At 34.2% G+C, this 23,281-nt stretch overlaps 2 protein-coding genes across 4 annotated transcripts; one reads left to right on the forward strand and one right to left on the reverse strand.

The window, feature by feature from the left end:
* Nucleotides 1-408: 408 nt before the first annotated feature.
* Nucleotides 409-2,297, forward strand: LOC113421832 (uncharacterized). Its single transcript, XM_087959379.1, has one exon. The coding sequence runs from the start codon at nucleotides 431-433 to the stop codon at nucleotides 1,031-1,033; it is 603 nt and encodes a 200-aa protein (XP_087815505.1). The 5' UTR covers nucleotides 409-430; the 3' UTR covers nucleotides 1,034-2,297.
* A 689-nt stretch (nucleotides 2,298-2,986) lies between these two features.
* Nucleotides 2,987-21,169, reverse strand: IFT52 (intraflagellar transport 52). Of its 3 annotated transcripts, XM_026682440.2 has the most exons (15): nucleotides 20,976-21,064; nucleotides 20,398-20,520; nucleotides 18,659-18,783; nucleotides 18,406-18,493; nucleotides 17,147-17,276; nucleotides 16,061-16,136; nucleotides 15,895-15,966; nucleotides 15,613-15,739; nucleotides 15,208-15,294; nucleotides 13,740-13,808; nucleotides 8,459-8,613; nucleotides 7,231-7,318; nucleotides 6,723-6,831; nucleotides 4,904-5,049; nucleotides 2,987-3,186 (listed from the first exon to the last, which is right to left on the reverse strand). In XM_026682440.2, exons 3-15 carry the CDS (start codon nucleotides 18,775-18,777, stop codon nucleotides 3,139-3,141), a joined length of 1,314 nt encoding a protein of 437 aa, XP_026538225.1. In that variant the 5' UTR covers nucleotides 18,778-18,783; nucleotides 20,398-20,520; nucleotides 20,976-21,064; the 3' UTR covers nucleotides 2,987-3,138. The 3 variants fall into 3 exon arrangements, with proteins under 3 accessions (XP_026538225.1, XP_026538224.1, XP_087815507.1); XM_026682439.2 differs by lacking the exon at nucleotides 20,398-20,520 and having other exon boundaries at nucleotides 20,976-21,169; XM_087959381.1 differs by lacking the exon at nucleotides 20,398-20,520 and having other exon boundaries at nucleotides 20,948-21,058.
* Nucleotides 21,170-23,281: the final 2,112 nt, after the last annotated feature.

Consider the following 23,281-nt stretch of genomic DNA (forward strand, 5'->3'; position numbering starts at 1 on the left):
CCAGGGAAGGGGATTATCCCTTTATATTTTGCTAAACACTGTTGTCAAAAACTCTTTACAGCATTAAATAACGTCCTGGCTACGATCTAATGCATATGAATGTCTGAAAAATTATACTTACACCTATGCTAAACAACTTTTAAAATACTAGGGTTTGCATTGCTTAGAACAACAGTGTTGGTTGGTTGGTTCTAGAATCACAAAAGTACAATTCCTACAATAATGGAAAGATAATTTGTCACTTCTCTTACCAATTTAGCCCCCATATTTTCTTCAAATAAACTTGGACTTGCTGGCCAGGTTTTAATCTACTGGAACTTTTCTGATGACCAGCACAGAAAAAAAATGAAATTTGAAAACTCCATATCGATGTTTAATGTTAACTTGGTTATCTCTGTTATCAGGTACTACTAGGATTCTGAACTAGAAGATGTCTTCTCAAAACCATCATGGTACTTTATCCCTGAAAGACATATTAGACAATGGATTTCTGATGAGTGCTTCCAGCAATAACAACTCTCCAGGTAGCAGCTTATTTCTGGACATGAATCATGCTCCCAAATCAGAAGACTGGGACAGTAAAGGGACTACTCTAAATGTCAAGGTTACAGAATTTTCTTCAGGTAGTATGAAAGGAGACCTGCAAACTTCATGTGACAGTGGGACATCTTTTTGTAAAACCCCATCCCAACCATCTGCCTTTGACTTGTCTAATTTGAGTTCTGCTAATAACAGCAAAGCAAATTCCTTAGTGAACACGTACCATGATACTAAGTCATCTACACCATGCAGAGAAGACAAGGCCTCTGAACTAACTGAACACATGATACTAAAAAGTTCTGAAATGAGTGATGATGTGGTCTTCAAGAAGCCACTACAGCCACCAATATGGGAGATTTCTGGAATACAAGCCACTGTGGATAATTCTCTGTCTCTTGAAGCAAGCTTAGAAGATACTGGCTCCCTGGGTTGCATGAAAACAGATACGCCATCTCTGGAGAGGTCACATTTTGCTATGCCAGCTGATCCATAAATGAAGCTAGCTGATGCTTTTCTTGCTGACAAGTGAGCCAAAAAAAAAAAATCAAATAAAAATTAGTCTGATAAGATATTATTCCACAAAGACATTAACTGAAAGTGACTTCATCCTTTTACATTTAAGGATCTGCGCATGATAGCAAATAATTTAGTAATTGAGAAATGAAATTTAGAAATGAAAGCCAGATTTATTGAAAAATGCAAAACTACTATATTATGATATTGCTTTTTTGCCATTCTCCATGCATACCACTGAATGTCTCCTTCCATTATAGTTGATGTGAAGAGCTGAAATATGAGCAATGAGCTACCGAAAACATTGGTATAAAAACAGCTTCAGACTTAATCGGGTAAAATATTACTTCATATGCATTAGTATTAATTTGTTGTCTAGTCTTTGTGGGGGTTGGTTTTGGGATTGCGGGTTGAAATGTTGAGATGCCAGTATATTTAGTCACTACTTTTATTCTTAGGAATCACTAGAACTAAATTCAGGAATCTCAGCTGCTGTATAATAGCTGCTCCTATTTATAAGTGGGTTTATCTCAGTTATGGCTTTGGAGCAACTTTTATTGCAGTAAATGATTCTCAATCTCAACTGCCTTTATCCTGAATATTAGCAAACAGTCCAAAAAGACTTTAAGTTAAAGGAATATGTTGAGTCAGACCATATATTATCCTTGACCACAACTTGGTTTGATCTAGCAAAATATATAGATCTAATTGTGGATTTATGAATAAATTATGATTCACATTGTAGGAACTCAGTTACTGCTAAAGGGGAATCAAACTAAATGTTTTCCAAGGTTCCAGAGTTTCTAGGCCATTAGGCAGTTTAGATGAGGTTCTTTATTGGAGGAAAGGGCTAGTGTGTAGAAAGAAATAAAAGTATAGGGGGCATCAATGTTTGCCTTGTAATCCACTGAATTAAAATACTCTTAAATCCACAAAGATCCAATTGTTAAGTTGGATTAACCTAGTAGTAGGGCAGTTATAACAGGTTCCTCTTTTTTCCTATACTTTCGGCAACATGGATCACCTGATGACATTGTCAAAACAGGATTTGTTTATAGTGTACAAAGTGAAGTGGGTTCTTTATGCTTGCTGGAAACCTAAACCAAAGCCTGACTTTTGCAGGAAGCAGAATGCAGACCTTTATACAAAGTATTTTCCCTGCTTGTCCACCTGTTAGTAGTATGAGTTGTTTCCGTTTCCTTGAAATAAGTTGTTACAGAAGGCTGAGCAGGAATAAATGGAATTGAAAGACTAAATCTTGTTCCTATAAATAAAGTTACCAAATAGAACAAAAGTACTGGTTATTATGTGTGGAAATCTTTTCTCTGAGATTAAATCAGCGACTTCCATTTTAATACTTTGTTGGCCACATTGGCCACATTGTTTACTCTTCTGCTTTTAAAAAGCTTGGTATAACTCAACTGCATGTTTTTCTATCAACACTAAAAAAATAAATCACCTTAGATACTTATTTGACCTCACATGAACTGTGTTTAACCTGAGATTTTAACTGACCTTCTCATTCTAACTCAAAAATGGATCAAGGATATTCTCATTTTAACAATCACTTAAGACACAAATTTTAATACAGCTATCTCTACAGCTAAACTACTGAAAGGCCTTTCTGATCATGAACTGCTGAACAGACTTCCTCATTCAAAGCTGTACTTGAAGAGAGGCCTTTTAAGACCTCCTAATTCATGGAATTCCATCTATGTTTCATATCTTGCAATAACTAATCACTAACATGTATTTCCCTAGCCATTATACGTATTTATATTGCTCAGAACAACAGAGAACTAATCAGAAACAAAAATTTCAAATTGTACAAATGATTTATTTAAAAAACACATTAAATATACAATATTATATATATATATAAAATTGTCTTATATATATATATATATATATATATATATATATATATAGACAATTTTTCATTCAAAATTTTAGATTATCTTCAAATTTACAACATAGTGTAATTATAGAAAATTGGCAGGTAACAGTCACTTGTCATGTGCTTGTTCAATAAAATTATGATTCCTCTTCTTCCAAAAAGGACACATTGTTTTTACTTCGGATTTATCAGAAACTACCCTGGAATCCAACTTCACTTGTATCAATATCATGTTCCTTTCAGAAGAGAAAAAAATATTAAAGTACATCATACATCATTGTGGCTCTCCATTCCTAGCTTTTAAAATTTTAAAGGTATCGCTGGAAAATATTTTTATTATCTGAAATTGACTTTAGTAAACAAGAATACTTAGAAATTCTTCATCAGTAACTCAGCTCATCCTACTAACTACCTAACTTTGTTTTTTCTGTTTTGTACTGCCCCTAAAATTCTGGATATTCCCTAGTCATATAAACCAATGTACATAGAACTATTCTGAGGAATACTGCAGCATTGCATTTGCTTTTTAAAGAGATAATAACCTTCATAAAGAGACCCTGGAGAGATTAGATACTTTGCATAACACAAGACACTTCTGGATGTATCATATAAAAACCCTGGTAGAGACTGTACTTGGGGCTGCTTTCATAGCATCAGAGCTATATTATATTATGTTCAGTTGTGAAATACTTCATGAAAAAAACTTGAAATATTCTGAAATAACCAGACCTAAATACTATAAACACAAAATGGTTAAGGAATTAGATGTATCCTTCAGGACGTATCCTTTTCTCAAGTCATCTCCCTCTTTTAAGAGACAATCTTGGTGCACAATAATGTGTTAAGATTAAAATCTAATTAGCTTATTTCTATCTAGTTTGCAGTCATGAGTAAAAATGCAGTCTGCTTTATGCACCAGGTGTGAAATTTGAAGAGGAAGGAAGAAATACATAAATGCAGTCTATATGGGAACATCGCTATGTTCAACTGTATGCAACTTCCTTTGGGCCACATAACTTTAAATGGTATCTTGGGAGTTGTACTACAAAAGAAATGTAGCCACGTGATTTGAAAAATCAGCAAAAAGTAAAATATATTTTAATTCCCACATACTCAGTGATCATCATCCCTGCATATCTTCCAATTAAGGGTTAAATGAACCATAAAAATATCTCATGGACATACTCTTACACACACACACAGTTATTTGGGAGAGGGTAGAAGACTGTTAATATTGGGCCACAAAACCTAAGGAGATGGATCATGTTGACCCACTGGACACAAAATTTAGATCATAGATAATTGTTTTACAGAAAAAAGAATGCACAATTATCTTTACCTTTAAAAAAAAATCCTCAGGAAGTATTATTTCAATATTCTTAATTTAAAAGCTATGGTATATTTGTATGATTTTAGTATGCTACTTCCAAACTAGCATGCTAAGATCAGTAAGATATCCAATTTCTCCACAAACTAATTTTATATTTTCCTGTACAGAAGTCCATAGTTAATGTCATTAATTGGGCTGGACACTCCATTGTTAAGTGACAGATAAGCTCTTAAATTGAAAAGCCACATGTCCACACCACTTAGCAATGGCAGTTCTGGCCGTCCCAGTGCTATTGCTAAGTGACAAACACATGGGTCACATTATTGCGACTTGTAACTTTTCAGCAGCTTCAACATTGACTTTTTGTCAGAAGACATCAGGGAAGCTCACAAACCACAATCGCATGACCATGGGATGCTTTAAAGTCATAACTGTGAGCCAGGTGCCAAGATTGCAATATTGTGGCCACGGGAACGTGTGAGCCATAAGTACAAGGATCAGTGGTAAGTACTACACATTCAGCACCACCATATGTTTGAATGGTTTGCTGAAGAGTAGTCGTTAAATGAAGACCACCTGTAAAACCATTATATATGGCTGGAAGGAAAATGTTTAATAATTACTTGATTTAGCTTCTTGAACTCCACCACTTGAAAGAAAATATGTTCCAGTATATGCTTGGCATCTTGCTGTTCCTTTGGCAATTTATTAGTTACCCCTAGGATATCACCACATTTTCTGACATAGAATTCCAGATCATCTTCAGTACCTAATAAAATACAAAGAAGTATTGCTACACATAGATACAAATATTATTTTGAGTCATGGTACCTATTTTTGTACAGAATCATCTTCTAAAGAGCATAAAGAAAGTCATTTGAAACGTGTTTTTATAATTGATAAAAAACATTGGCACAATTGTATGTGAAAGAGATAGTTAACAGCAACTGTTGGGTTTTTTCATATAAAACATTAATAAGTGTCATTCCATCCAATGTTCATACATTTGTTGCTTTAAGCACCAAGTCTACTTATAAGCAATAATAGAAATAATTGGTAAGCTGAAATTGCTATTGAACTTTGGCTGAAAGGCAGTCTGAAATGCGTTTTATAAAATTCAATAAAGCCTAAATAATTATCTTATATATTTCTTCTATTTTCCACCACTCTTTTATAAATTATGGACTCTTCTATAATGACAAGTTATTACATATTTTGTAACTATTATTTTACTGACAGCAACATCAACAATATTTCATATTTTGCATACAAAACTATTTTTAAAACATATGAGTTTGTTGAACAAATTAATTTGTACAACTGAAAAATAATCAGAGGATCTAATGGAATGCCATAATGAAATATATTTTCTTCTGTTGTATTCATTACATACAAGCAATAACAGGCAATTCCATGTATAATAGATTATCTCTGTTTCTAACATATTGGATAATTTTATTTATTTTGCTTATAACACTAATCATATATTGCCATAGCATTACATGAGCTTTCTCTGAATAATATCTATCTTTATTATACCAATTTTTCTATTATCACAGAAATATTGTCCCAATATTGTATAGTCATTTAAGCATATAGTGTCTCATTATTCCAGTTTACTTTCATATTTTAAAAGCAATTCATAAGCAAATGTAATTTACTATCAAAACCAGGTTTAGTTTATCAAAATAATTCCTTTTTTTTAAAAAAAAACAAGGGAATTATAGTGCAGATACAGTTACATTTAAAAATGAATTATAATGTATGCCTTAAAGATTTAATAGACTTCTTGATAGATGTTAAGAAATTACGTGAACTAGAAATCACTTTGCTAGAGATTTAAAACTAAGGACTAAATCAATAAAAGGGTACTTTAAACCAAAGGCCAAATTGAATACAATAACAAATGTACCCCCTGCCAATACTTCACATTTCTCTTGAGTAGGTGGTCTAGCTACAATACTTCTGATCATCTTAAAAGCCCAAAGTGGTCTGACAACCCTATTGATCTCTCTAAAAGGAGAGATAACAGAATTTCCATGTGTAAGTTTGTGGGAAAGACTCCTCTCCTGATCAAGAATTCATGGCTTTGTTCCTCATACTTTCTTCTCCAATTGCAAATTTTCAAAATGGACTTTTTGTATCAAATATAGCAATGCTAAAATATAGGATACCTAAAATAAACTGTCAAAATGATGGGTCAAAATTACTTCTACCATAAACCCAGACATTATTTGGATATATTTGTGTAACACCTCCTGCCCCCTATATTCATTATTCATACATTAACAATTCTAGAGAAAATAACAGAAAATTATAAATGCAAATTCGGCCAACTTAGTTTGAAATTATAGCCCATTGTGGAGGATTCAAGTTGCTGAAGTATTCAACCATCCTGCAAATTAGCTTAGCAAACTCACCACAACAGTTTGAACTACTTACACTTGTTTGTTATTTGGGCGAGACGAGCTTTCTCAGAAGAAAAAGTTTCATCCAAATCAAACAAGTCCAGGCTGGGAGGAGGCAACTCTCTGAAGGCTGGTGGAAAAACCTAATAAGTAAAAAAGGTGAAACAAAAATGTCTGATTTGTCCTTATTTATTCAAAAAATGGAATATTGGTGTAGGATACTAATCAAAGCATTTTAATGTCCATGAGAAAGCAATTGGCTTTCTATTTATAACCTACTCAAAATCACTATTTCTGTTAGCCTTTATCTGAAATTTTAGCCTTTCTCTCAAACACTTGATTCACCTTTACTGCAGGTATTCCATGTTTTATAATGTGCCTCCTATCCATCTTTTGTAATACTCACCTCTTAATTTAACTAATGTACTCTGGCTATTTTTTAACTAATGTACTCTGGATCAAATCTTATATATAGAACCAAATATTTGTTTTCCCTATACACTTATTTTATTGTAGTAACAACAAATGACACTGTTACTCACTGCTGGCTGAAGTGCAGGTAAAGGTGTTTCAAACTGTGGCTGAATTAGCTGAAGTGGTTCGTATTTCACATTCAGCTGTTCGTAAGACCTGCAGAATACAGTTAGCTTACATAATCTGATAATAAATGTAAAACATCAAATTGATCATACAGAACATAATATTACTGAAAATATACTCCTAAACACAACTATTAGGGATAAGTTCTACAAAACTGCATGGGGCAACTTTAAAATAAATCCGATTAGGACTATACTGCAATAACCCTGTGGACTTCACATAAGGTTAATATTTTGATCCGTACAATTGAAAGTATTCTATTTTTGAATCAGAATCTAAAATTCTAAAGATTCTGATGCAAAAATAGAAACGTATATAGAACTCGAGCAATGAAGTGCTATTGGTCAATAAGAAAAAGGGTGTTATATATTAAGGCCACAGTCCAAAAATGATAATTCTTAGAATAAACAGGCTAACGAATCACCAATGGAAAGTTTTGGTTTTAAAAAAGGTACAAATAATTCTTAGGCAGATGTATAAACAAAGAAGAAATTGCTGTGCTACTTGTTGCACTGAGGAAACATGGGTATCAGTGCAACAAGTAGCACAGCGAGAAGAACCATAGATCCAGGACTCTTCTCACAATTCCGCTGGGAAATACAATCTTCTGCACAGAAGAGAAAAAGGAACTTTCCTGGCCATAGCCCATTATTATTTGCTCCTCTTTTTGGATCTGGTATGTTATAGCTCAACTCTTATAACTTTAAAACATTCTGGTGCATACATGGAAGTCCACTAGCTTATTTGTTTGCTTTCTTGAGCATTTTCTGTATATTACAATATATATATATGGTATTCAGCTTTGCTCGGGTATTTTCCCACGTCATTGTAGTTGTGCTTTTAAAGTTGTAGCAACATTTCGGCAGAATCTCATCTGCCATCATCCACAGATGAACACAATACAGAAGCCTGATGATGGCAGATGAGATTCTGCTGAAACGTTGCTACAACTTTAAAAGCACAACTACAATGATGTGGGAAAATACCCGAGCAAATCTGAATACCATACATGTAAGTACCCGCGAAAACTTAAGAAAATACACACACACACACACACATTGTAGATTTTAAATTTCTATGCCAATGCATGCAATATTTAAATTCAATTTGTTATTGAGTTTTTTTTTAAATAACCTATTATTTTAAGAATAAATACTCTCAGGTGCTGACTTAATAATTTTCGGAAGTGCTGTAGTATCTAGTTGGTAAATAGACATATCAAACAGTGTTGTAAAGTCTCGTGGATTCTCATCTCCCTCTTGAAGACAAACTCGTAATCGTTCTGACAAAGTGGCTATATCAGGAAGCATTGTATAATCAGAAATCTGAAAAAAAGAGCAAAATAGTAGCTGGGATTTAAAAAATGGGTGTTAACATATTTACAAATCTAATATACAATTAAGATATGTAAATATAAAATAAGTCTAATTTCTTGTCAAGGTGCTAAACTTAGCAGTATGCAGGTAATCCTAGATTTAAGCCACAATTGGGACCAGAATTTCTGTTGCTAAGAAAGATAGTTGTTAAGTGAAGGACACCCGATTTTACAATCTTTTTTCCCATGGATCTTAAGCAAATCATGGCAGTTCTTTACTGAATCACATGGTCATGAAGCAAATTCAGATCTCCCCACTGATTACGCGTGTTGGAAGATAGCTGGGAAAGTTATGACAAATCACATAGCCCTGGAACACCGCAATCATTGTAACTACATGTTGGTTGCCATGCACTCAAATTTTGATCACATGACTGTGGGGATGCTGCAACCGTCCTAAGTGCAAAGACTGATTATAAGTGATTTTTTTCAATGTTGAATAACTTCAAATGGTTGCTAAACAAATGGTTGCAATTTGAGGACTACCTGAATTCAAAACTAATCTGTTCCATCTTCAGACTATGAGCAAATACATCTACTAATGCAACACTTTTGAATAACAAACTGCTTTCAATAACGAAATACTTTGGTCGGAATATACTCATGTTAACACTGATTGTAAAAAAAAATTTTTTTTGTGAAATCCAACTTGAAAAGGTGGTAGTGAAAGGGAAACATTGAACATTGAGATAAAGCACAATTATATATTTTGCTTAATCAAATAAAACTTTTTACTTAAACTGTGACAAGTTATTATACTTTTATGAATCTGACTATATATTTTCAATATGATCTAAATTAGTTCAAAAATCATAACAAAATACATGTAGTCCTTGACTTACAAAAGTTCACTTTAGTGACCTTTTGAAGTTACAATGGCACTGTAAAAAGTGACTTATGACTGTTTTTCAGTTACAACCTTTGCAGCATCCTCATGATCATGTGATCAAAATTCAGATCCTTGGCAACTGGTTCATACTGATGACCGTTGCTGTATCCCAAGGTCACCTTTTGCAAACTTCTCACAAGTAAAGTCAATGGGGAAGCCAGATTCATTTAACAACCAGGTTACTAACTTATCAACTGCAGTGATTCACTTAACTGTGGCAAGAAATGTTTTAAAATGTGGCAAAAATCACTTAACAAATTCTCGTTTAACAACATAAATTTTGGGCTCAATTATGCTTGTAAATCGACCTATATTGAAACTTTGGCCACAGTAATAACATTTTAATAAGGAATGGCATGTTGAATTTCTTTTTGGAACTCAAATGTGCCCATTCAGGTCCCAATTTCTTTCTTTTTTAAAAATTTGTATTGGTTTTTAAAACAAACATAAACAAACAAAACATAAAAACATCAAGCCATCTTCCATATATATACATACAGTGTGCCGGTTGGTTTACAAATTGTTTTGTGCTTCCATTTCGTAGTCTTCAATTACAATTACATTGGATATAATCTCATATTTTCAATCAAATATTAAATACATTAATATTATTAATCAATCATTTGACTATACTTTTATTCATTCATGTTTTATGAAATAATCATATTTTACTTAATTTGTTTTATGACAGTTCATATTATCATCCCAAATCTATCCTAGAATCATTTTGTAGATATAATAAGAAAAGAATACATTTTTATATATTTATTATTTTCTAAAAGTCTACATATTTCATTACTATATTTTATTGTCTAACCATTGATATAATAGATCCCAAATTTTATAAAATTGTTTATCATCTTGTTCTCTAATTTCAAATGTCAATCTACTCATTTCAGCACATTCCAATATTTTCTTAATGATTTCCTCCTGTGATGGTGTTTTCTCATTTTTCCAGTTTTTAGCAAATACAATCCTAGCCGCTGTTAATACATTTACAATCAGGTATTTCAAGTCTTTACTATATATTTCAGGTAAAATTCCCAATTAAAATATCTCTGGTTTCAAATCTATATGTTTTTTTTGTCATTTTTTCCAACCACGTGTGGATTCTAGTCCAGTATTTTTTAGCATCCGCACAAGTCCACCACATATGGTAATATGAGCCAGGTGTCTAATGACATTTCCAACATTTTTCGGATTTATTCTTGAACGTTCTTGCTATTCTTGTCTCTACTTTTTCATCAGTTTTCCCTGTTCTTTGTTCGATGTTCTCTATTCTCTTTTCAATATTCTCTGATCTTGTTTGAATATTTTGAATTCCTTGCATAATCATCTGCAGGGTCACTTTTTCTTGTTCTTTTTCTTGCCATAACATTGTCTGTATTGAACGTTGTCCTCCAGATGATGGAGAGGAAGAAGTAGAAGTTGAGGAAACAGGAGCTGTTAATTTCCTACTCATTTCGAGCAATTCAAAATCTTCAGGTTTTTCTAGACCTTAATCCAATTGTGAAATAACCAATTGCAGTTCCAAATAAAAATAGTAGGAAAAAAGAAGCCAAATAGTAATAATAATAAAAAAACAAAAAAAATTCTTCAGGTTCTTGTATACCTTAATACAATTGATTGGTTAGATAACAGTAAAAATTCAAAAATGAAGGAAAAGACCATAAACACACACAAAAAAGAAAAAGTTGTAAAATCCTAAAAAAGGCGGAAAAGTGAAGAATAAAAAGCTAAAAAAGAAAGGAAAAATTATTCAGGTTCTTCAACACCTTAATCCAATTAAGAGGTCTCAAATATAAAAGGATGCATAAGAAAAAAAAAGGCCAGAAAGATAAACAAAAACAAAAAACAATATGGAAGGTAGGTGGAAAGACAAAAATACCAGGAAGAGAGAGAGAAAAAAAGGCTACTCCCTTAAAAAGAAAAGGAAGGGAATCATTAATACTAAAGCTTTCCCTTTAAAATAAAAAGCAAGCGTAGAAATTTAACTTCCAAAGACAAGAAAAAAAAACAAAGACAAATTCCAAAGAGCCAAAAATCCAAATAGCTATTACAAAATGTAAACTGATGAGGTGGGGTAGCGCAGCTTAGAAAAAATATAAAGAGCACACTGCACTTTATTTAATTATCCAAGGCTCTTATTATAACTCTCTTCTCCAGAGACTTATCACCTTTTCTTTTCCTATAAGCTTCAACACCAGACTCCAGCTGTTGATAGAAACCCAGAAGAGCACCTGTAATAATACTCTCCCATGCTCTTCCCTCTATCTTATCAAATAGCAATGTCCTTGAAAAGAAATCTCAGTTCTTTCTCAGCTTTGTCTGGTCAAAAGAGAAATAGAATATTTCCAAGCCTCTAGTTGGCAGTGTTACAAAGTTTCTTTTGCTTTCACTTTCCCCCTCCTTTTCCAAGCAAAATATAATAAAAATTAATTAAAAAAGAAAAAGATATTTAAAAAAATAACTAAAAGGGAGTCTCTAGCCTAAAATATTATAAAATCAAAAAGGAGAAAAAGAATAGATGAAAGAAGAGAAAAAAACCAGTCCAGTTTCAAAATATAAGATCATGTGTAGAAAATCCAGCAATGAGAAAAAAAATAAAAATAAAAATATTACTTTGACATTCCTGTTTAAAATCGCCGCTTAATCACTTCTGTCAAAACTTTTACAGATTCTTTCTTTTCCTTAGGGTGTCCTTTCAAATCTTAGAATAAATAAAGAAAAGATTTTCTTAGAATAAAGAAAAAGTTCTCACCAAACCGGCACACTCTCTCTTTCCGTTCTCTTTCATTTCGGAGCTGTCCCAACTTCAGCAGCTTTAATGGCTGCCTCTTTGCCGCTGGCAAAAAGAGCTTCTCCTGGATCTACCAGGGACTTTGCGGTATCCCGGGGATCGACAGGATGCGCTCTTTACATTCACCGTCTCTTCGGGACGGTTTAGATCCAATTGGACCATCCAGGAGCAAAGATATCGGCAGTGATCTCAGACCTCCAAGATCGCATGCCGTATCGTCGCGACGCCAGCTCCGCCCTCCTGGTACAGTCCCAATTTCTAAGGACCATCTTACCATCTAATTTAATATGGTACTACACTGTAAAGTCAGTTCAAACCCATATTACTAAAGCGTTGACTTGGACATTTTCTGACCAGCTTAAGTTATTCTCCTTTCCCGCTGGTCTAGCTCCTCTAATAGTGGTTGAGAATTTTAATTCCTCTTGAAACCAAGTATTCTATGAGAGAGTAAAAAAAATTTGGTTCTTAAGGGCTCTGAATAAGTTCTATCCACTCTTAAATAGCCTGCTCTAGATATAACATACAAATTGACCTATCATCTTTGTCTAGGTTTCTGAGCAGATCTACTCATCCATTCTGCCCAATAAAAATACTTCAACCAAGTAACAAACCCAAATTCAGCGGAGGTTTTCTTTGATCAAAGTTAATGTCCTCCCACCAATGTTACTGAGGGGAGATATTGACATATTCAGCTTGAGGGAAAGTTGTACTTCTGCAGTGGAGGAACAATTCACATGCTGAATCATGTTGTTTTGTATTACTTCTATTAGGATAAAGCTCGGCAGGAGTTCCTATTTCCATTCAGTCCTCCAGCTTTATTAGCAGTTCAGCCTGACTCCATCTCACAAAATGTTGCTAAGTGATGTTCTATGGTCTGCACAAAATGCCTCAATCTGCCTTTAAGCAGTTCTTATGGCCTTTTTGATTCTGCTGATCACTTATTTTAAAGAATTATTTTAAAGAATTATGGTTAGAGGTAAATGTAGGTATTTGTCAAGCTGATTACCTATACCTAATTATGTTTTTTTTTAAATTAGCCTTTGATATCTTCCTTTAATTTACCAATAGGAATTATATTTTTACCTGAAATTTATTCATTAGATCTATAGCTTTAACTTCTCTAAGGCTTAGAATTACACTAAAACGAATCATATGTAAGTACAATATGTTGCACTAATTTTTTAGCTAATTTTAAATTTCAAATATTTATCTGAAAATAATTGTATCTTGCTTCTTCAAACTTATTTCTGTTTGTGACAAAAGTGATCTATCATTTCTGTTATATGCCTTATGAATTTGTTTAATTTTTATAATATTTTATAACAACTTATGGTTTGTGTAATAAAGCTTATGTACATCAACATATACACATACAGTATATACTTACTTCTGGATCTTCTGCATCTATCTGATTTAAGTGAATGTCATTTGTTGTAAGCCACTGGAAAAGTACTTCCTAAGAAACCACAGAAATTTGTTACATTTGTAAAGCATTTAAACCAGGGGTCGCCAACCTTTTGGACCTCAGGGACCACCAAACTCATAATTTTAGATCCCAGGGACCACTAACCGGTTCTGTGGGCATGGCCTAATTTGTGGGTGTGGCTTGGTTGTCATGTGACTGGCTGGGCATGGCTTGTATGTAAATATTATAAATATTTATATAAATATCGAATTTTTTATTTAAAAAAAGAGCAACTTTTACCCAAAATCAGGCAAAGCAGGCAGATTTGAATTGCTCACAGAATCACAGATTCATTCAGAGATCTATCTATCTGCCACTGGCTAGCTCAGTCTGTCACATAAAATTTGCTTGCAAACTCATAAAATTTGCTAGCAAGCAAACTCACAAAATTAACTCACAACACACCATGCATGAAAATATTGCATTTTTTATTTTTTAAAAAAGCAACTTTTCCTCAAAATCAGGCAAAGTAGGCAGATTAACTTGCTCACAGAATCATTCAGTGATCTATCTATCTGCCATCGGCTAGCTCAGTCTCTCAAATTTGCTTGCTGTGAGTCTGCACTGAATTTGCTTGCAAGCAAACCTTCAGTCCTAAGGGAGGTCACTGAAGATCTAAAGACTAGCTAGAAAGCAAGAAATCCAACCATTTCCTGCTTCCTCGCTAATCTAAATCTCCTGGCACAGCAGAACAGATGATGGTTGGGAAAAGGAAAAATAGCAATTTAGCAGGCAAGTTTACCGGGTAAGTGGGCGGGGAGGGTTCCCGCGGACCATGTGGGTGGCGCAGCCTTGTGTTTCTGCGCAGCCTGGATTAATTGCTTTGGGAGGTACTCTGGGGGTGAGATTTCCCTGCGGCCTCATTGATGTTGGTGACTGCTGATTTAAACAACTATCATTAAAAATCTGGCCCCACAATTCAATTCCTTCATTCTCTTTATATTTGATTACCTTTAATGGGCTTTAAAACTTTTTTATTGTATTAGTGAATTAGAAATAAAGTAATTAAGTTTAAAATTACTTATATTGCCTGAAAAATATTGTATCTGCATTAAATGCATGCTCCCCAATTAAAGTAACTGTAACTGTCAAGGACAAAGAAAAATGGTTTTCAAGAAAAAATGTAACACAAAATTGGCTGGCTTAGCATCAGTGTATCAAAAAAGAACAAGAATATAGTATATTTGATTGAAGCAGTTTATAACTCATAAATTAATGCATGCATGCATGAACACATAATAAATAAAGATCTGAAGGAAAGGATAAAGCAGCATATCTGCTTGCATTGGTTTAAATATGCTCATTGTGTTACATTGAGCTTCAGGAAATTTTTTTTTACCAATTTTTCATTTGAAAAGACATAAGATTATAAGATTAAACAATGACTCACCATGATTTTGGTATTTTCTTCTTTTTCCAAATACTGATCACTGAACATATGACACGATCCCAATACTGCTAATTTGCCACCTTGAGTCTATCAAATAATAAATGGAGGACAACACAAGTATGAACTATAATTATCTAAGGGAACATCTAATACATGCTATCTAGATTAAGTTAATTCAATTTTAAAAGTCAGGTATATTTTTATAATACATAGATGATATAATAAAGAGAACCACTAATCAATATAGAGACAATTGCTAAACCAGGTGGGCAAGGGAATAGAGTAGTAGTTAATATCCTTTTGTTTGAAATCATGTCATACTATTTTCAAATGGCAAAATACAGAGGAAATATACTTTATCATAAAGAACTAAAATTGGACAGAAGTTGTAACTCAGTAACATACCTTGTAAGGATAAAAAGCCAAAATGGGTCTATTAAGAGGAAAACAGACAGAGCCTGTAGACAGAACAGCCACTGCAGGTTTCATCACATTTAATGTAGCACCAAACGGATATACAAAAGTGAGAGCCCTAGAAAAAGGATGCAAAGAATGTTGTTGCCAATTTTTAAACATTGCAGCATAGTGCGTTTCCAGATACAATATACTGTAACAATAACTTCCCTATAAAAATGGTCTCTCACTTAAAAAACATAGCATGAGCAATGTAGCATACAGGATACTTACTGTGAATCATTTCCACCACTATCTTCATCTATTATCCCAGTCACTGTTTTTCCTGCAGCTCTGCTGATTTCCCTTATTGAGGGAAATACAAAATCAACTGAGATTAATAGTTTATAATACAATAATTTAAATAAAATTTGCCTGAAATTAGCCACAAATAACTTACCGATTTAAAACTCCATTAGACACCAAGGCTTCTTTAGGATGGAAATATTTATAATACACATTTCTCACCACAGAATCTTAAAAATAAAAACAAATAGTTACTGAAGTGCAATGCTTTGAGATAGAGATTCCATTTCATGGTTATAATTAATTCCATTTCAAACCATGAATCCATGGTCAATGGTGGATATACAATTCTAGCAAAGTAAAAATGCACAGTTAAACTAAATGAGGGAGGTACAATGGCACAGGGACTCTCTTTAGTAGGTCCACTTTAATAGCTTCCTTTTATTACTTTCATGCTCTGGGCACTGCTATTATTCCAAGCACACTGCAGCTTGGCATGCTACACACTATAAACCAAGGCCCTTCTGTTATCTCATGCATATTATGTAAGTATGGAAAGTAGAAAAGGTTGCTGATATTTTAATAGGTAGGAAAGTTATAGCCTAAATGAAATAGCCATAGCAGCAAAGGCAGTATAGCAACATATGGTTAACTAAAAATTGTACTGTCCAATTATTAGGAGTACAATCATAACAAATATGACATATTCAGATGTTAACTTAATATTATTCATTTATTTAATGCATTTATTTATGCTTCTTATATCTGTTTGTTTCATTCCTAAAACTTGTCTAACTGCCTGAAGTCAGATGCTCGACAGCTTATAGAAATCATTAAATACCAAAAAAATAGATTATAGTCAATATACAAAACTAAATATGTACAATTAAGAAGAGTCCTTACAGTATATCATACATCTCTAAGTGGTTTACCACAATATAAAGGAAAGCAGACAATACATTGAAATAATATAAAATAAATGCTATGAAAAAGTCACATAAACATAGTTCTTGTATAGGATTATTTCCAAAATCAACAGATATTAAGAATAAAAACACTTGTCAAAATAACAACCAAATTTACCATTCTTTTTCAGATCAACATTATTAGTCTGGATGTGAAAATATAAAAGATGTTGAAATAAATATTGAGTTGTAATTTGTTTTCTATTTTGAACTAGGAGTTTGGATACATTTTGAAAACTGTAAAAGTAGCAATTCTTTTTCATGAAATTTATTACCATTATTGACCATGATTCCAAACTCTTCTAATAAGAAGTTGATATTAGTATCATAACGAGATTCACCACCTTCTCCCAGCATCACCAAGATATTCCCACCACTTTCTAGATATTTCTTCAGAACTTCAAACTGAAAAGAAAAAAAAGCAGAAAAAAATAGTCTTATTAATAGAAAGTTGGTTTCATACTTTTTTCTTAGTCAAGAAGAATATTAAGACAGTCTTGAATATTAAGACAGCCATACTACATGACTTTTTCTTTAAGAAAGAAAAAGTTAGTTTTCATTAAGAAAACTAAGATCATGGCATCCGGTCCTCTCAATTCCTGGCAAATAGATGGGGAAGAAATGGAGGTAGTGATAGATTTTATTTTCCTGGGCTCCAAGATCACCACAAATGGGGACTACAGCTAAGAAATTAAAAGATGCTTACTCCTGGGAAGGAAAACTATGGCAAATCTAGGCAGCATACTAAAAAGCAGAGACATCACCCTGCTACCCTGTATAGTCAAGGGTATGGTTTCCCAGTTGCTATGTAAGGCTGTGAAAGTTGGATCATAAAGAAGGTTGAGCGCCAAAGAATTGAGGCCTTTGAACTATGATGCAGGAGAAGACTCCTGTGAGTCCCTTGGATTGCAAGGTGATCAAACTGGTCCTAGAGGAGATCAACCCTAACTGCTCTTTTAGAAAGCCAGATCCTGAAGATGAAACTCAAATACTCTGGCTACCTAATGAGAAGGACTCACTGCAGAAGAGCCTAATGTTGGGAATGATTGAGGGTCAAAGAAGAATAGGACGACAGAGAATGAGGTGGCTGGATGGAGTCATTAAAGCAGTCGGTATGAGCTTAAATGGATTCCAGGGGATGGTAGAGGACAGGAAGGCCTGGAGGAATGTTGTCCATGGGGTCGCGATGGGTCAGACATGACTTTGCAACTAACAACTACTACATGACTTGTAAAATTTATATTTTTTTAAATATTTCCAAAATCCCACTTCCCATTTAAAACATGTATCTATTTTTAATAAGAAAATGATCAAATTAATTCTACAATTTTATTATATTTTAAAAAGTCAAAGAGAAATTTACAAGCTAATAAAGATTCTGTTCCTTGGCACATAGCAAAATGTGCACAGAGAACCTTTCTGTTTCCCCACCAAAATATAAATCTTATGATGAATATTTAAGTTCTTTTCACTATTTAAGATATAATTAATCCCTGGACAATAAACAGATAATGTATTTAATGCTAGCACATACTTCAGCAGCTGTAAACTTTTCTCTGGGTCCTGCGGTAATCCATAATTTTACTCCTGAAAGTTTATCTGAAGTAATTTCATCTTTTAAACTAGGAGCAAGTAAACAAGAAATGTTATTCCATTTAAAAAATCAAAAAAGAAATACAATCTGTTTTAAGGAAAAATTTTATGACATGTGTATTAATTTTATTTATATATATCAGAACAAATTACAGTTTTCAAAAAAGACATTAAATATGATGAATTCCACCTACCTCTGTATTTTCCAGTTACTACGAAGTTTTTTTTGTAAAATCCTGTAACCACTGTTCATAGTAAAAATTTCCTTTTTGGAAGCATTGAAGATAATAATATTCTGAAGATCTCCCTCCATAATTATCTTGAAGATGAAGAAAAGTACAATTACATAAACAAAGGAACAGCAAATCAATGCTATAAATATCAATTAATGTATATTGTCTCTAGCTTAATATGCAGTATATTTTTAAAAAAATAAGATTATGTTTATGTTGTTTATAGCAATTCTAAAAACAATACTAAGCGCCCAGAGTCATTTACTTCAGATGGGGAGTCATATAAATTCAACACATGAATGTAATTATGAGAGTGAAAATTGATCTAATAGTCCCATTATACCAAACAGTAATTAACATTCATAAATTTCAATTATATTTTCTCCCTAAAAACACTATATTTACATAATGTACTCTCAAAGTCCTGCTATTAAAGGAACTAAGTATGCATATGATTTGAAAGTGGCATGTTGGGAATTAGGATATCCAAAATTCTAATGTTAGGGGTTCAATTTGAAATATATCCTTGTTGCCCATTGAAAGTTTCCCTGTTGGAGGAAGGACAGAAAGAGACATGCGAAAAATCCTATTGCTATATAATTTACAGGACATGAAGAATTCATAATTCCTCGGTGTAAAGCAAAAAGGCATCTCCCAACTTCCTTTTAAGCAAATAATGGAAAAAAATATTTAAACACCATTTTTTCCAGACATTCCGCCAAGTAATTAACACATCATTGATTTAGTCATAAACAACTGTCATGAAATTATTTTAAATAACAAAAATATGTTATTAGAACATAGAGATCATATCTACAAAACAACTTCAAAAACTCTAATAGATTGAGAATTATAAGCTGCAGGAAAGAAAACAGTATGCTGTTCAATGTACTTCTCAGCATCTTCTCTGGATTACAATTCTTGGCAAAAAATCATGAATTATATTGCTATACAACTCCACAATTTATGCAATGTAACAATGCATTTGCAGCTACAAAAATATAAGGAATTATATTGATCAATCTATGTCTGTCCTTGAGGAACAGAAGTAAAGGTTGATTCAGACATAATTAAGGCTACCAGATGTCCTTAAAAAGGATGTCCTAATTTTCTCTATCTGACAGGCATAGCATTAAAAGTAAATATTTTTTGGCTTTTTTAGTATCTACAAACTATCTCTTCCTGCAGCTTTTCTCTGCAGCATAACCTTCTCTAAAAATAGTCTTAGTAAATTCTGACTGAAATTGACTCAACTTTAATCAGTTACACACCAACCATTTTCTCCTAACTTATTGTAACACATCCTTGACATTCAAAAGCCAGTCTTTCTGATATTAGAAAAAATAATTTCATATTCATGTAGACCAATGACCTTTTTTTGTGCCCAATGCCAAGAAAGTGAAATAGTGTGTCCTCCTTTACCCCTAATTGTCTTTGAGCAATTTGACCTGTTCAGAAATCTGGTAATCCTACAGGTAATGCTAAACCATAATGGGCCTATTTGCATTAACATGGGGTAAAAACCTACCCATTGTAAGTTTATGTTCTGCAAAAAACCATCTTCAACAGTAGTAAAAACTACTGTTCTATATTAGAATTATTTATAACTAAATGTCCACATAGGGATGGAAATTATCATGTTCTCTGTGGGTGTGTCCCTATGTTGCTAACGGGATTAGAGAGCCATCCAGCGTGCCTACCTTCTACAGAAATGAATTGTCCAAAGACCCCTGGACTCGATGAGGTTTTTTTGTTCATCACCCTGATGTTAGAAACGAGGCTCCTTGCTAAGGAAGTGTTGCCACATATTCCTCATCAAGGGGCTGTTGAAAAAAATGTTTTTCCTTCTTTCGGGCAGGAAGGGGAGGCTCTTTGCATCCGTTTAATTCAGCAGTGGGGGAATCTCGTTTTCCAAAAGTTGCTAAACTACCGTTCCCAGCATCCTTGGCGATGCTGGTCCGATCCCAGCAGCAACAGTTGGAAGAGCCGACAGTTCCTCAGCCACACTTTAATACTTCTGCAACGGTTGGGACTGGGAGGAATTAAGGAATAAACTTTACGCAAAAATGGGGGAACCTCCTCTTTGAGGTAGCGCAAGCATTGCAAAAACCATCCTCTAGCAACAGCGCCAAGCGCCAAGTTCGAGGGCATCGCAAGGCCAGCCCTGTTTTCCTCCATGTAAATGGACCACAGATGCAAGGATGGCAAACGAGCGTTTATAGTTAAGTCTCCACCGTATTACTAACTCACCCTTTCCCGCCCAAGGAAATCCATTTACCTGCGGAGTCGCCACCATTTTTTCGCGGTTCCTCGATTAAGAAACCTTGGTAGCGGCGGCAGCAACACGCGGTAACTAAGGGCCGCTCCACCCTAGCAACGCGATTCTCTTCCTGCGCGTGCGCGGAACGCGGCTTAACTGTAAACCTCCGGTGGGGGTAGACAAAAAATGAGGTTTGATGACGTCCGATCTGGGAATGTTAAGAGACTCGCAGACTTGGAACTGCTGCCTGGAGGTGGCGGGGTGACTTCTCCGGTGGAATCCTCCACTCTTGGAAATAGGGGGAGCTTGTGAGAATGTGCCATAGCGAAGGTGGGGGGAATGTTTTCTCCGTCCCCGTCTTTAGCGCGAACAAGCGGCAATGAAGAATATTAATTAGAATTTAGAATTTCTATTAATCCTCCTGGCTTATTTCTTGCAAATCTGTAGCTCTCTAAGAAAAATGTTCCATAACACGAGGCAATAGCTGTAAAATACTGTATTGGCTTGATTCTGTCATTCTATCAATCCAATTTATTTATATAAATAATTATTTTACAAGTAATTCCAGGGGAAAATGTATTGAATATTCCTTCTTCCTCCTATTTTTCCCACAACAACAACCTCGTGAGGTGGGTTGGGCTGAGAGAAAGTGACTGACTCAAAGTCACCCAGCCAGCTTTCATGCCTAAGGCCAGAACTAACATTTACAATTTCCTGGTCTGGTACCTTAACGACTAGACCAAACTGGTGCTCTCTACATTGAATTAGGGCTGCAAAATCCAAGCGACCATTGAATGGTAGCAATCATTTTCTGTATCATTTTGCCACTTTAAAGTGGATGTATATAAATGTATAGGTTGCTTAACCATGATTTATTGACTAAACCACAATTATTGGCTTCGTTTACACAACATGCTGTGCCATTAAGGATGGTTTGTGTATGGTGGGAACTGTAAGCACTTTGCACTAAGGAACAATCTTGTTAAAGTTTAACTTGTGAACCAAGGCAGGTGAGGTTTTCAGATCAGGTTGCATAATTGCAAGTCATTCTCAAAACAAATCTGATCTGATCTTGCGAAATTTTCAGATCCGAAAAATATTGATTCCAGTGACCACTGAAAAGGACAACAATGTTTAGCTTATATTATTTGCTTTGCCAGTTGTACCCCACCACTTACATACCCTCTCCCACCCAGCAGTAGCCACCCCAAACCCTGTTATCTTTACACTGCACTTCCCCTGGCACTCTCTTCCACCCAGTGGCAGTAGCCATTTTCCTGTCTGCCAGCTTGCTTGAAATCACCTGGAATTTGAAACTTCCTGCCAGCTTCCCCGCTGGTTTTGGTTTTTGAAACCCTTTCAGGAAGTTGCAATTAAGTGCTTATTTAATGATCCATGATCCTCGCTTAACAATAGCAATGGGGACTGCAGTGATTGCCATTGCTTAGTCCTGCAGTCACGTGCCATTATGACTGAATCACTTATTGATGGAAATTTCAGTCTCAATCATAACTCAAGGCTTATATGTATCTTTTTAAAATTTGCAATAAAAATACATGAGAGTTCCTCATTTTTGTAAAGTTGGGACTCAACAATTGTTGAATAAATGGTTATTTATCACATGTGTGGTGCTCTGGTCATCTATGTTTTCCATAATATAGAACGAGTGTTGCTGTCCAGTTGAACAAAGCCATGTCACCACATATCAATATTATTTACAAGAAATCTTTATTCTCTTGATAAATCATTCAAACTTTATCAAACTTTATCAATCATATTAAATGTCAAGAATCATATGGCCCTTTATAGGTGTGTGTATGTGTGTAAATATTGACCACCTGATAGAAATATTCCTACATATCTGAAGAGACAGATAAATGTGGTTTGTATGGATGTAGCATGTAGTGAAAAACCATATACTTAAGTTTATAAACCATGGTTGATAGCATGTCAGTGAATCCCTTGCTTCTGATCTGTTTACTAAGCAAATTATTTACCAGTGTGTCATGGTCTTTTACTTCAAATTATGAGCACAAATTTGATTATTTTCCAACTTTTACTCTTGTGGATGACAAATAGTACAAAGTACATTTAAATACAGCATATTTGCCTTTGCTAGATCTTAAAGGGTTGCCAATTAAATTGCTCTGATTCTTGAATTCTGGTTCAGTCACTAGGTCATGTTCAATTCTTTGTGACCCCATGAACCACAGTACACCAGGCTCTCCTGTTCTCTACTGTCTCCTGGAGTTCGCCCAAATTCATGTTCGATGACACTATCTAACCATCTCATCCCCTTCTCTTTTTGCCTTCAATCTTTCCCA

The sequence above is a fragment of the Notechis scutatus genome, chromosome 3 (genome assembly GCF_049901735.1).
Source record: "Notechis scutatus isolate UNSWTSFEM ecotype Mainland chromosome 3, rNotScu1.2, whole genome shotgun sequence".
NCBI lineage: Eukaryota > Metazoa > Chordata > Lepidosauria > Squamata > Elapidae > Notechis > Notechis scutatus.